The sequence below is a fragment of the Typopeltis vanoorti genome, chromosome 7, assembly GCF_054136105.1.
Source record: "Typopeltis vanoorti isolate ZY-2024b chromosome 7, IOZ_Tvanoo_1.0, whole genome shotgun sequence".
NCBI lineage: Eukaryota > Metazoa > Arthropoda > Arachnida > Uropygi > Thelyphonidae > Typopeltis > Typopeltis vanoorti.
In genome coordinates this window covers 139,421,242-139,434,656 of record NC_143555.1, presented here as the reverse complement: position 1 = coordinate 139,434,656, position 13,415 = coordinate 139,421,242, and the positions used below count along the sequence as shown (strand labels likewise).

Sequence of the window (13,415 nt, the reverse complement as noted above, 5' to 3'; positions counted from 1 at the left end):
ATGGTATATTACTTCCATTACTTCCCCTATATATGGTATATTTATTTATTTTGGAATTTGAGCTGTGCAGAAGAAAGTGATTTTTAATCGGTGAATAGTCTGTTTTTTTCCCTGTTTTTCTACGTTTTTGAGTGCTAAATTGTTTCTCTGAATATGAGTGTATACTTCAGTGGTTGTTTTATGTAAGTTAGTTGCTGTTGCGATATAATATATTGTGGTTACTGTCAGAATCGAATGCATAACAGTAGAAGACAAAACGAAGCTAAATTTTCATTACTGTATTTAGTTATATTTCATTTTATTTAGTTTACTTAAATGTTTTGTTTTGCTTATAATTATTTGTACTTTTTTTTTCTTATTTATTTAACAGAATTTATTAATTGAATAATTAACAATTACGCTACTCGGCAGTAAGGAATGATGGCAGATTCAGCTGCAGTCGCAAGTGGCGTATCACCAAGTCCTCTGCCATTTAAGAACTCTATTATAAGCAATATCATAAGGGACTTTGTGGCATGTATGCGTCTCGGGAATTAGATATGTGGCTTGTGAAAGAGAGCGGAGAGCGTATGTGCGCAAAATGCAGGCAGTGGGAGGAAATAAGTGCATTCGAATTATCAATATCCAACCTTGTTGCTCCAGGAACGGGGAATGAATGTAGGAAGACAAGTAGTGTGATAGGAGAGAATGAAAAAAATATATATATGAATAAGAAAATAACAGTTGATAGTGTGGAAGGCATGAGTGACTGTTAAAGTTTAGGAGATGGTTTTGTTTGGGAGAGTGAATTTAGATAAAGAGTGACTAACCTGCAGAGGGAGATAGATGAGCTGAAAGAAGAGGTGGAATGTCTTGTGAATGAGAGCAGAAGTATGAAAGATAAGATTAGCAGAATGGAAGAGATAAATGCAAGCCGAATCAGAGTAGGGGAGAGAGAGAAATTTGGGAGTGTTAGAAGAGGAGAGAAAGGAAACAGAAGAGAGGGAACGAGTGAGAGGTATATTGATGCTAGAAGAGGAGAGAATGGAAACAGTAGAAGAGAGGGAATGAGAGAGAGGTATGGGAATGCTAGCAGACGAGAGAATGGAAACAGTAGGACAGATGGAATGAGAGAGAGATATGGAAATGCTAGAAGAGGAGAGAATGGAAACAGTAGGAGGGATGGAATGAGAGAGAGAGGTATGGGAATGCTAGAAGACGAGAAGATGGAAACAGTAGGAGAGAGGGAATGAGAGAGATGTACGGGAGTGCTAGAAGAGGGGAGAATGGAAACAGTAGGAGAGAGAGGTATGGGAATGCCAGAAGAGAGAATAGCAGTAGAGGAGAGGGAATGAGAGAGACCTATGGGAATGAAAGAAGAGGAGAGAATGGAAACAATAGGAGAGAGAGAGAGAATGGTACGAGGTATAATGTATGGCGACTCAATGATCCGTGGTGTTCAAGATAGGATGTGCGAGGAGTGTTTGCCAGGAGGAACAATAGAAAGGGTGGTTATGGCAATTAAGAGAGGTGAAAGGGTGGATGAGATGATTGTGATGGTAGGAACAAATGACTTGAGTGGTAATGTAAGTCGGGCAGCAAGAGATATGAGATTTTTGCTTGAGGCTGTATGGAAGAAGACAGAGAGGGAAAAAATAGTGTGCATGTTGCCTAGGTATGATAATGATGAGCTGAGCAGAAGAGCAGTGATATTGAATAATAGCAAGAATAATAGCAAGAATGTGTGACAAAAGAGGACTGGTATATGTGGATGCTTGGAGTGCATTTGAGGAAAGAGAGGAACTGTATGCGAGAGACCGCTTACATTTGAATGAGGAAGGACGTAGGCATCTGGAAAGATTGCTGTTCTGAACGAGTCAGTGTGTCCCAGGGAGGATGATAGCAGGGGTGGCCTCTTGTGGGAATGGATACTTGGGAGAAGGGAGATGATGTCAGGTAACACTGAGCCCAGTGGAGTCTAGAAGGGATAATGCTGGGTATAGAAACAATGGCATTTATATGCTGTATACTAATGCCAGGAGTATCCGGAATAAGGGAGAGGAATTGGTGGTGCAGATAGCATCAGCCTGGCCAAAAATTATTGGGATCACTGAGACGTGGTTGACAGAAGGGGATATAATAACAGGAATAGAAGTCGCTGGGTATAGCATTTTTCATCAGGATAGGAGGGGAAAGCGTGGTGGTGGGGTACTGCTTATGATAAGTGATGACCTATGTCCTCTAAGAGTGGAGGCTTTGGAAGGAAGTGAGACAAATGATTTTGAAAGCATATGGTGTGAGGTAGAGGTAAGCAAGACAGGATATTTAGTAGGGTGTTGCTTCAGGAGCACAGAGGATGGGGACCAGGAGATGTTTAGACAGCTAAATTTGGCAAGTGCAAGAAGAATGACTGTTATGGGAGATTTTAACTACAGTAGTATAAATCGGAGAGAGGAAGATGCATGTAGCAATAGGGAAATGGAATTTCTAGAATTCTTGAGGGACAAATGTCTTAGGCAACATGTAACACAGGGAACAAGAGGTTCAAGAGTTTTGGATTTGATTATAGCATCAGAAGAGTTGATAATAACTGAGATGACATCTCTCCCACCAGGTGGAGAGAGTGACCATATGGTTTTGACTTGGAAAATGAATAGACATGCAGGAGTATCAAAGAGACAGGAACTTATGTGGAATTATAATGCAGATGATTATAATAGTCTTAGACGTCAACTTCAGGAAGTTTCATGGAGGGAGGAATTGGAAGGCCGGGATATCATTAGTGCGTGGGAAATTGTGAAAGAATATTTCTTAGCAGCAATGGTAAGTTGTATACCACGAGTGAAGAAGAGGACACAATTTGGAGTAAAGTGGATGACAAACAATATTAAACAGGAATTGTATGCGAAAAAGAGGCTATGGAAGAGATATAAGGAGACAGGTGAAGAGAGGATGCATGAAGAATATAAGACACGGGCCAGAAGAGTAACTAGTGTGGTAAGGAAAGCGAAACTGGAATATGAGAGGAGATTGGCCCTAAGATCCAAAGAAAATCCTAGGGAATTTTTTAGCTATGTGGCCAGTAGGAGGAGAAATGACTGTGGAAGAATGATATTGTGGGATAAAAATGGGAACAGAGTGACTGATGCAGAGGACATAGTAGAATTGTTCAATGAACACTTTATTGGAGTATTTCATCTTAGAGGAGTCAGTTTTAATGCTAGAGGGATACGGCTGGTTCGAGGTTTAGAGGTACAGGAGGAGAGTGTGTTTCAGATACTGAGTACTCTGGATGTCAGTAAAGCTTTGGGACTGGATGGTATTTCATCACGAGTTTTGAGAGAATGTGCTAGGGAACTGACAGTGCCTTTAACCTGGCTTTTCAATGAAAGTCTGGCTTTGGCAAAGGTGCCCAGGGAATGGAAGGAAGGTAAGATAGTACCATTGCATAAGGGTGGTAACAGACTGGAAGTGTCTAATTATAGGCCAGCCTGTGTGTCATCAGTAGTTGTTAAGATCTTGGAGAAAGTAGTGAGGGACCGTATACAGCATTGGGCAGATGAGGGTAATGTTATCTGTGAGAGTCAACATGGATTTGTGAAAGGGAGCTCTTGTTTTAGCAATATGCTAGTCTTTTATAATAAAGTTACAAGAACATTAGATGAGGGAAAGGCATATACTACAATTTTCTTAGACTTAGCAAAAGCATTTGACAGGGTGCCACATGATAAGCTGATATTTAAGTTGCAGCACATGGGTCTGGATGTCAGATTGGTCAACTGGATTCAGGATTGGCTGTCTGATAGGTATCAGAGTTGTGCATGGTGGAGCAGTTTCAAGGAAGCAGAGGGTTACAAGTGGTGTCCCACAGGGCTCAGTACTAGGACCTATATTGTTTAACCTTTATATCAATGACATTGCCAATGGATTGCAAGGTGATATTCAGTTGTTTGCGGATGATGCGAAGCTGGGAAGGATTATTAGTAATAGTGCAGATGTGGTAGCCCTGCAAGAGGATTTGAATAAGCTAGATAGATGGGCAAATGAATGGGGGTTTCGGTTTAATGCAGCAAAATGTAAGGTCTTGAGGCTTGGGAAACATTGATGGGATGCTGCATACTCTATGGAAGGAGTTATACTGGAGGAAGTAGGGGAGACAAGAGATCTGGGGTTGATGATTGATAGAAACCTGAAGTTTATGGGACATACTGCAAAGGTGGTGAAGGTAACACAGAGGATTGCTGCAATTATGAGAAGGACACTGACCTGCAGAGATAAGAGGGTTATCATTCCGTTGTATAAGTCTCTGATCAGACCACACTTGGACTATTGTTCTCAGATTTGGTCCCCAGGATTTGAAGGGGATAAATTAACTGTGGAAAGGATACAAAGACGAATGACAAAGATGGTTTCAGGACTGTACAAGGATAGTTATGAGGATCGGCTGAGGGAATGTGGACTGCAGAGTTTGGTGGATAGAAGGAGAGGTAATGTGATTGAGACTTTTAAACTGTTGAGAGGTGGTTACAGGGTTGACTCTGGGGAGTTCTTTCGCTTGGTTGAACAGTGGGAAGGATTGATGACAAGAAGCCATCCCTGGAAGTTACAAAAGGAAACTGTGAGCAAGAGGGTGAGGAGTGGTTTCTTTGCATGGAGAGTGGTTGAACCATGGAATGCATTGCCTGATGGAGTGGTGAGAGCGAGAACGGTCAATGAGTTTAAGGAGTGGTATGATAGACTTTGTGATTCTTAGGGGGGACCTCCCCTCGATGAGTCTTGACAGACTTTATGTTCTTAGGAAGGACCTCCCACGATGAGTCTTTTGACTCCATGGAGGCCTGAATAATAATAATAATAATAATAATAATAATAATAATAATTACTGGTGGAATAAATACGGCATACTCCAGGGTGTGTCTGCGGAAGGAGTGGGTCTTTGGATGAGTTGAGTAAGCTTTTTAATTTTGCAGGAGGTTTAAAGGTGGCTTTGAGGTTGTGTTTTTGTAGTATTCTGTTTATTTTATCCGATGTCCCTTTAATGTAAGGAATGGTTATAGTTTTAATTTAGTCTGGTTTATTTTTGTTTTTTATTGAGGTCTTGTAGAGAATTTTGTTAATAGTGTTTTGGCTGTAACCATTTTTTAGAAAAGTATTGCTGATAACTTTAAATTTGTCTTTCAGCACATGTTCATTGGAACAGATCTTCAAAGCCCTGCTTTTTAGAGTATTAATGACACTTAGTTTTTGAGTTGGGTGGTGGTAGGAGTTTATGTGTATATATTGCCAGTGTGTATTGGTTTCAGGTAAACAGTGAAGGAAAGACTGCCAGAAGGAAGACGTGTGACAAATATATCTAGAAATGGAAGTGTGTTCTGTTTTTCGATCTCAATTGTGAACTATATGCGTTTGTGTTGTTTGTTTAGGTGGCTAAGGAAAGTGTCTAGTGGCCATAGGACCAGATTGCGAAAACATCATCAACATATCATATCTAAGCCAGACTTTGGGTTTTAAAGGAGAGGAATCTAGAGCATGTTGCTCTAGATTCCTCTCCTTTAATTCCTGGGGTAAAGTGGTACAACACCGGACAACTTGTCGCCCGGTGTTGTACCACTTTACCCCAGTCCTGAAGATACTTTCAGGCGCAAACTTTGTTTGCACACACTTGGATAAAGGATTAAACTAAATTTAATATAGTCAATGCAAGTGAAAAATAAACTTTCAACATCTTTCTCTAAATCCAGAGTAATTTAATAAAAAAGGTGGCACACCGTTTGGCAGCTCCTCTAGGAGGAGATGACCTTGCTAATGTTTCTGCCTTGGTATCTCCACTTGGGCCTGGCTCCCACTGAAGAGACCTCAATAAAGGTCGAAACTAGTCTGAGTAGTGCCCCCCCCCCTTAATGCATAACATTATACATATCTACAAGGAGATGTGTTTTGCATTATGGGATATACTGAGATAGGAGTGTTGGTAGCTTGCTCCACCTTTGCAAGGAGTTGCCTGGTGTTGTACCACTTTATCCCAGTCCTGAAGATACTTTCAGGCACAAACTTTGTTTGCACAGACTTGGATAAAGGATTAAACTAAATTTAATGTAGTTCAGCGTGTAACCTTTTCTGAATGAAACATTCATAAACTTAGCCACTTTCCAAAGTGAGTACTGCATGATCACTGTCACCAACCAGAGGCAGAATATCTTTACATTGGCTTTTTCAATTATTGAAGATGAGTTAGCCAATCTCATATGAAAGTAGCAGGGTTATTGTCTCCTGGAAACTCAAGATTTTCATCCTGCATACAGACAAATTGGCTAGAGAGCATACGGTTCCCACTGGTGAGACCCCAGTAAATGTCGAAACTGGTCATGTAGTGATGATGATGCATTCCCATAGCACATAGCATTATACATACCCAAAAGATTGTGTTCATTGGATTATGGGATGCTAACAAATTAATGTGAAGTCACTAGCCATTATATACAAGTAGCCTTGTCGTGAAGATACTTCATGCACAAACTTTGTTTGATTACACTTGAATAAAGGATTAAACAAGAATATAATTTCTTGGCATCTATAATTTAAAAAATCCCACTGTAGGCATTAAATGGCATTGTGTGTTGATTGGAGGATTAAATAGTCTAGACACTGGCTTTTGTGGAGTATTCCCCACAATGAGTCCTTGGCCTTCTTTGGAGTGTCATGTAATAATGATATTAAGTCATTAAAGGACTGCAGTGGTTCAAAGTCTTCCAAACTGTAATAGGATAGTTTCAATCCTTACAGAATATCCTGAATACTAACATAACATCATATTCTTTTCATAAATATATTTCAACATTATTGCTTTCAACTGAAAAAAGGAAAAATGTAAAATCCGATTGTAAAAAGAAAAACAATATTCAGTACTCACTTGCAGTTACATTTATAATTACAGGATGACTAGCCATTTTTCCACTCAAAGTTTTTACCACAACTTTGTAAGTATGTCCTGGATATATGCCATCTTTGAATGTCATATGGTCCTCATCTGTTCCAATTGTATACGTTATAGAGTTCTGGCTTTCAAGAGTTACTTGATAGTGATCAATTTCTGAGAATGCTTTTGGTGGTGACCAGTAAATAACAAAGGAATATGAAGTAATGGTATTCTTATTATAAGTGACATTGGTTGGAGCTAGAGGAACTGAAACAGTAAATTCAAATTAATAAAATCCATAATTTTTTTTCATATAAACAAAAATTATGCATTGAATAGAGAAAATTACTTTTTCATTGGAAATAGACAAATAACTTTTGTTTCATAGTAATACATAAAATACATAAATGGCACCCTCATAGTACTGTAAGATTATCTTGATTATCAAAGGAATAGAAGGTGAGAAAAATTGTTGCACTCTGCAAAAGAGGAATAAGACTTAGCCTACAAATTATAGGCCAATCCGCATGTCTAGAGTTGTTGGAGAAATTGGTGAGGACTAGTTTAGAAATCGGTTGGGTTCATTATAGTAGTATTCTTTATGATGGGTTTGTTAGGGGGGAAGTCATGTTTTATCAATCTGCTACACGTTAAAACAAGGTGACAAATTCACCCGATAAAGGAGATGCATATACAGTGGCATAATTAGATTTTACAAGAGCCTTTGATAGACTGTCGCACGATAAGCTACTAGCTAAATTGAAACAGATGAGATTACATAACAGACTATTGAATTGAAAAGCTGATTGGCTATTAGGCAGGTATCAGCAGGTTGCATATGGAGGACTGGTATCTCAAGAGAAAAAGGTCATTAATGGAGTGCCACATGATCTGTTTTTGGAACCATTATTTAACTTGTAATTTAATGACATTGGGACCAGCTTAACTGGAGATGTGTAGGCTGTTTGCCAATAATGCAAAGTTAGGAAGACCTATGAGAAATAGAGCTGATGTTGTGGCTTTGCAGGGAAATCTGAACAGATTATATAAGTGAGCAAATGAGTGTAGCTATCAGTTTTAAAAGTGCAAGGTTTTGAAATTTGGTGAGCATGGTTTGGATGTAGAAGATACGATGAGTCTTTTGACTCCATGGAGGCCTAAAAATAATAATAATAATACAATGAATGGAGAAATTTTGAAGGAGGTGGAAGAGATGAAAGATCTAGGAGTGTTAGTGGACAGAGACTTGAAGTTCAGGATCACACTGATAAAACTGTGAGAACATCACAATGGATTATACATTGACATGCAGAAGCAAAGAAGTTATGGTCCCCTTGTATAAGGCTTTGATCAGGCCACACATGCACTACTCGTAGATTTGGTCACCTGATTTTCGGGGGGGGGAGGCTTACTAGGTCAGTGTCAAGTCTATGGAATGCCAAATACAAAGAGAGAATGAGGCATTGCAACTTACAGAGTGTTGTGAATAAAAGAAAAGGGGATATGATTGAGACAAGTTGATGATGGACTATTACCATATCAATGTACAGGAGATTTTTCCATACAGTAGAGAGGTTTTTCCTTGATATGGAACCAACTTTGAGTGACTAAAAAAGATTTAGCATCTAATATTCAGTATATTTTATATCTTGAAAGAAGAATTTCAGCTACCCTGGATGACGAATTACTGGATTCTATGTGTTTCTAAAATCTTTAGCCTGTTCTTATGAAAGACATTCCAGTAGACTGATGCAAAAATATGAATCATTATATTGTAAGCAAAAAAAAATATTATTTCTGACAATACTCCTACTAATAAATGGATTGTGAATATTTCTGGATGCCTGTTGTCTGATGCTGAAACTAGTGTATTGGCTAAAAGCCATGATTTTGCTCTGGTGCCTAAATGCATCCTGTATCTTGAGTGTTGCATAATATCAAACATAATCTGTTGAGACTTTGCAGCAAAGCTAATAAATTATGCTTTGAAGTTGCTGCTTTACTTTTTAAAAGCAAATTACCTCCATATAATTTATCTAGCACTGAAACTCATGTGCAGTTTTCATTAATACAAATGGGCATTATATCTATTTTGAAAGCAAAGCAGATAAAGGAAAAGCTATAGTGGTAATGGATAAGGCTGACTACGAAGATAGACTGCCTTTTACAGGATACCTCCACCTATCAAGAAATTAGTTATAGCTCTACAAAAACACAAATTAAACAATTAAATAAGCTGCTTGATGAAGTTGTTAGTTGGGATCAAAATACTTTGAAAAAGTTGTGCACTCATTTTGGAAGAAAACTCCTCATTTATATGGCCTCCCAATAATTCATAAAGAAGGTTATCCAGTAAGACCTATTGTGAATTGTATAGACTCTCCCACCTATGGCATTGCTAAATTTCTGTCACTTTTATTAACTGCCCATACCAAACAATCCAGATCATTCATCAAGAATTCCACACATTTTCTTGAGAAAATCAAGGCTATTCAAATACAAGAGTTGGATTTGTTAGTCAGCTTTGACATTGTTTCCCTCTTTATCAACATTCCTCTATCTGACACTGTTAATTTATTATATGATAATTACCCTCCTGATATTGCAAAGATTTTTGAATTGTTAGAGAATCAGGATATTTCAGCTGGAAAAACAAGATCTATAGACAAGTTGAAGGCACTGTCATGGGTAGTCCTCTGTCTAAACCTTTGGCAAACTATTTTTTGAATCATCTGGAAGATACCTTGTTCTCACCCACTCATCCCCAACCCTCTCGTTGGTTTTGTTATGTTGATGATGTCTTTGCTGTTTGGCCTCATTCTGGAAATGAACTTACCACTTTCCTACAACACATCAATAGCCTTCACCCATGCATTCAATTCACCATGGAAAAAGAAAAGGCTGGTAGTTTACCATTCTTGAACATCCTTCTTACATGCACAGCCTCTGGAAATTTATCAACCAGTGTTTATTGAAAGCCTACCTTTAATGGAAGATACATTCATCAAAAGTCTGCCCATCACATCACTCAAAAAATTGGTTTATTAAGTATTTAATTAATAGATCACATAATATGTGCTCCTCTTCCTCAAGCTTATGCAACAAGAACTTCTCACTATCAAAACATTAATGTAATTGAACGGTTACAACCCTCATCAAATCCAGCAGATAATTGACTCCTATGTTCCAACACCTCAAGATTCTTCAACAGACCACAGGGCTCCAATCCCTTATATTTCTGTCATCTCTGAACTGACTGGTATGAATTTTGAAGAAGTAACATCTCATTCCCACATATTTTCCTATCAACAAAATTTCTCATCTGTTGATGAGAAATTTTGTTGATAGGAAAGCCTACTGTTGATGTCATCTGTTGATGAGAAATTTTGTTGATAGGAAAGCCTACTGTTGATGTCATCTGTTGATGAGAAATTTTGTTGATATACAAAAATATACAAAATACAAACGGTCACCTCTATCATTAGCTGGTATTTACCAGATACCTAGTGAATATAATCTTGCATACTTTGGCAGACAAGCCATTCTGTGAAAAAAAAAAAAAAATTAATGAACATCAGTATTATATTGAATACATGAAACTCCAAAAGTCTACTCTGGCACAACATAGTATTGATATTAAACACAGTATCAAGTGGGATGAAGCTCATCTTCTCCATAAAAGCAGATTTAAATATGAATGGTTTTTCAAAGAAAGTTGCAAAGCTCTTTTACATTGGCAAAATCTGAATCAGAACAATTGTCTCCTTCTCCCAAAAGTTTTTAATTAGTAAACCACCAACTACTGTATATACCTTGTATTCCTGTTTCTTTGATTTGTTTGTTTCTACACACTGATGATGTACTGTTATTTTCAGTATGAAATATTATTATTATTATTATTATTATTATTATTATTATTATTATTATTATTATTCAGGCCTCCAAGGAGTCAAAAGACTCATCGAGGGAGGTCCTTCCTAAGACATAAATTCTGTAAAGACTCATCGAGGGGAGGTCCCCCCCCTGAGAAACATAAAGTTTATCATACCACTCTTTAAACTCACTGACCGTTCTCGCTCCCACCACTCCATCAGGCAATGCATTCCACGGCTCAACCACCCTCCACACAAAGAAACCACTCCTCACCCTCTTGCTCACAGTTTCCTTTCGTAACTTCCAGGGATGGCCTCTTGTCATCACTCCTTCCCGCTGATCAACCAAGCGAAAGAACTCCCCAGTGTCAACCGTGTAACCACCTCTCAACAGTTTAAAAGTCTCAATCATATCACCTCTCCTTCTTCTATCCACCAAACTCTGCAGTCCACATTCTCTCAGCCGATCCTCATAACTATCCTTGCACAGTCCTGAAACCATCTTTGTCATCCGTCTTCGTATCCTTTCCACAGTTAATTTATCCCCTTCAAATCCTGGGGACCAAATCTAAGAACAATAATCCAAGTGTGGTCTGATCAGAGACTTATACAATAGAATGATAACCCTCTTATCTCTGCAGGTCAGTGTCCTTCTCATAATAGCAGCAATCCTCTGTGTTACCTTCACCACCTTTGCAATATGTCCCCTAAACTTCAGGTTTCTATCAATCATCAACCCCAGATCTCTTGTCTCCCCTACTTCCTCCAGTATAACTCCTCCCATAGAGTATGCAGCATCCCATCGATGTTTCCCAAACCTCGAGACCTTACATTTTGCTGCATTAAACCGAAACCCCCATTCATTTGCCCATCTATCTAGCTTATTTAAATCCTCTTGCAGGGCTACCACATCTGCACTATTACTAATAATCCTTCCCAGCTTCGCATCATCCGCAAACAACTGAATATCCCCCTGCAATCCACTGGCTATGTCATTGATATAAAGGTTAAACAATATAGGTCCTAGTACTGAGCCCTGTGGGACCACACTTGTAACCCTCTGCCTCCTGGAAACTGCTCCACCATACACAACTCTCTGATACCTATCAGACAGCCAATCCTGAATCCAGTTGACCAATCTGACATCCAGACCCATGTGCTGCAACTTAAATATCAGCTTATCATGTGGCACCCTGTCAAATGCCTTCGCCAAGTCTAAGAAAATTGCAGTATATGCCTTTCCCTCATCTAATGCTCTTGTAACTTTATTATAAAAGGCTAGCATATTGCTAAAACAAGAGCGTCCTTTCACAAATCCATGTTGATTCTCACAGATAACATTACCCTCATCTGTCCAATGCTGTACACGGTCCCTCACTACTTTCTCCAAGATCTTAACAACTACTGATGACACACAGACTGGCCTATAATTAGACACTTCCAGTCTGTTACCACCCTTATGCAATGGCACTATCTTACCTTCCTTCCATTCCCTGGGCACCTTTGCCAAAGCCAGACTTTCATTGAAAAGCATGTTAAGGGTATTGTCAATTCCCTAGCACATTCTCTCAAAACTCGTGGCGAAATACCATCCAGTCCCACAGCTTTACTGACATCCAGAGTACTCAGTATCTGAAACACACTCTCCTCCTGTACCTCCAGACCTCGTACCAGTCCTATCCCTCTAGCATTAAAACTGACTCCTCTAGGATGAAATACTCCAATAAAGTGTTCATTGAACAATTCCACTATGTCCGCTGCATCAGTCACTCTATTCCCATTTTTATCCCACAATATCATTCTTCCACAGTCATTTCTCCTCCTACTGGCCACATAGCTAAAAAATTCCCTAGGATTTTCTTTGGATCTTAGGGCCAATCTCCTCTCATATTCCAGTTTCGCTTTCCTTACCACACGAGTCACTCTTCTGGCCTGTGTCTTATATTCCTCATGCATCTCTTCACCTATCTCCTTATATCTCTTCCATAGCCTCTTTTTCGCATGCAATTCCTGTTTAATATTGTTTGTCATCCACTTTACTCCAAATTGCGCCCTCTTCTTCACTCGTGGTATACAACTTACCATTGCTGATAACAAATATTCTTTCACAATTTCCCACGCACTGGTGATATCCCGGCCTTCCAATTCCTCCCTCCATGAAACTTCCCAAAGTTGACGTCTAAGACTATTATAATCACCTGCCTTATAATTCCACATAAGTTACCGTCTCTTTGATACTCCTGCATGTCTATTCATTTTCCAAGTCAACACCATATGGTCACTCTCTCCAACTGGTGGGAGAGACGTCAACTCAGTTATTATCAACTCTTCTGATGCTATAACCAAATCCAAAATTCTTGAACCTCTTGTTCCCTCTGTTACATGTTGCCTAAGACATTTGTCCCTCAAGAATTCTAGAAATTCCATTCCCCTATTGTTACATGCATCTTCCTCTCTCCAATTTATACTACTGAAGTTAAAATCTCCCATAACAATCATTCTTCTTGCACTTGCCAAACTTAGCTGTCTAAACATCTCCTGGTCCCCCATCCTCTGTGCTCCTGGGTCTGTAGCAACACCCCACTAAATATCCTGCCTTGCCTACCTCTACCTCACACCATACGCTCTCAAAATCGTTTGTCTCACTT

General features: G+C 39.0%; 1 protein-coding gene across 1 annotated transcript in view; it reads right to left on the bottom strand.

Moving 5' to 3' along the window:
• LOC150105122 (tyrosine-protein phosphatase 10D-like) overlaps nt 1-13,415 on the bottom strand; it is a 123,808-nt gene that overhangs the window by 92,084 nt on the left and 18,309 nt on the right. Inside the window, exon 2 of the mRNA XM_090395122.1 lies at nt 6,890-7,162. Within this exon, the coding sequence (XP_090251248.1) occupies nt 6,890-7,162 (273 nt within the window). The remainder of the gene's footprint in view (nt 1-6,889; nt 7,163-13,415) is intronic.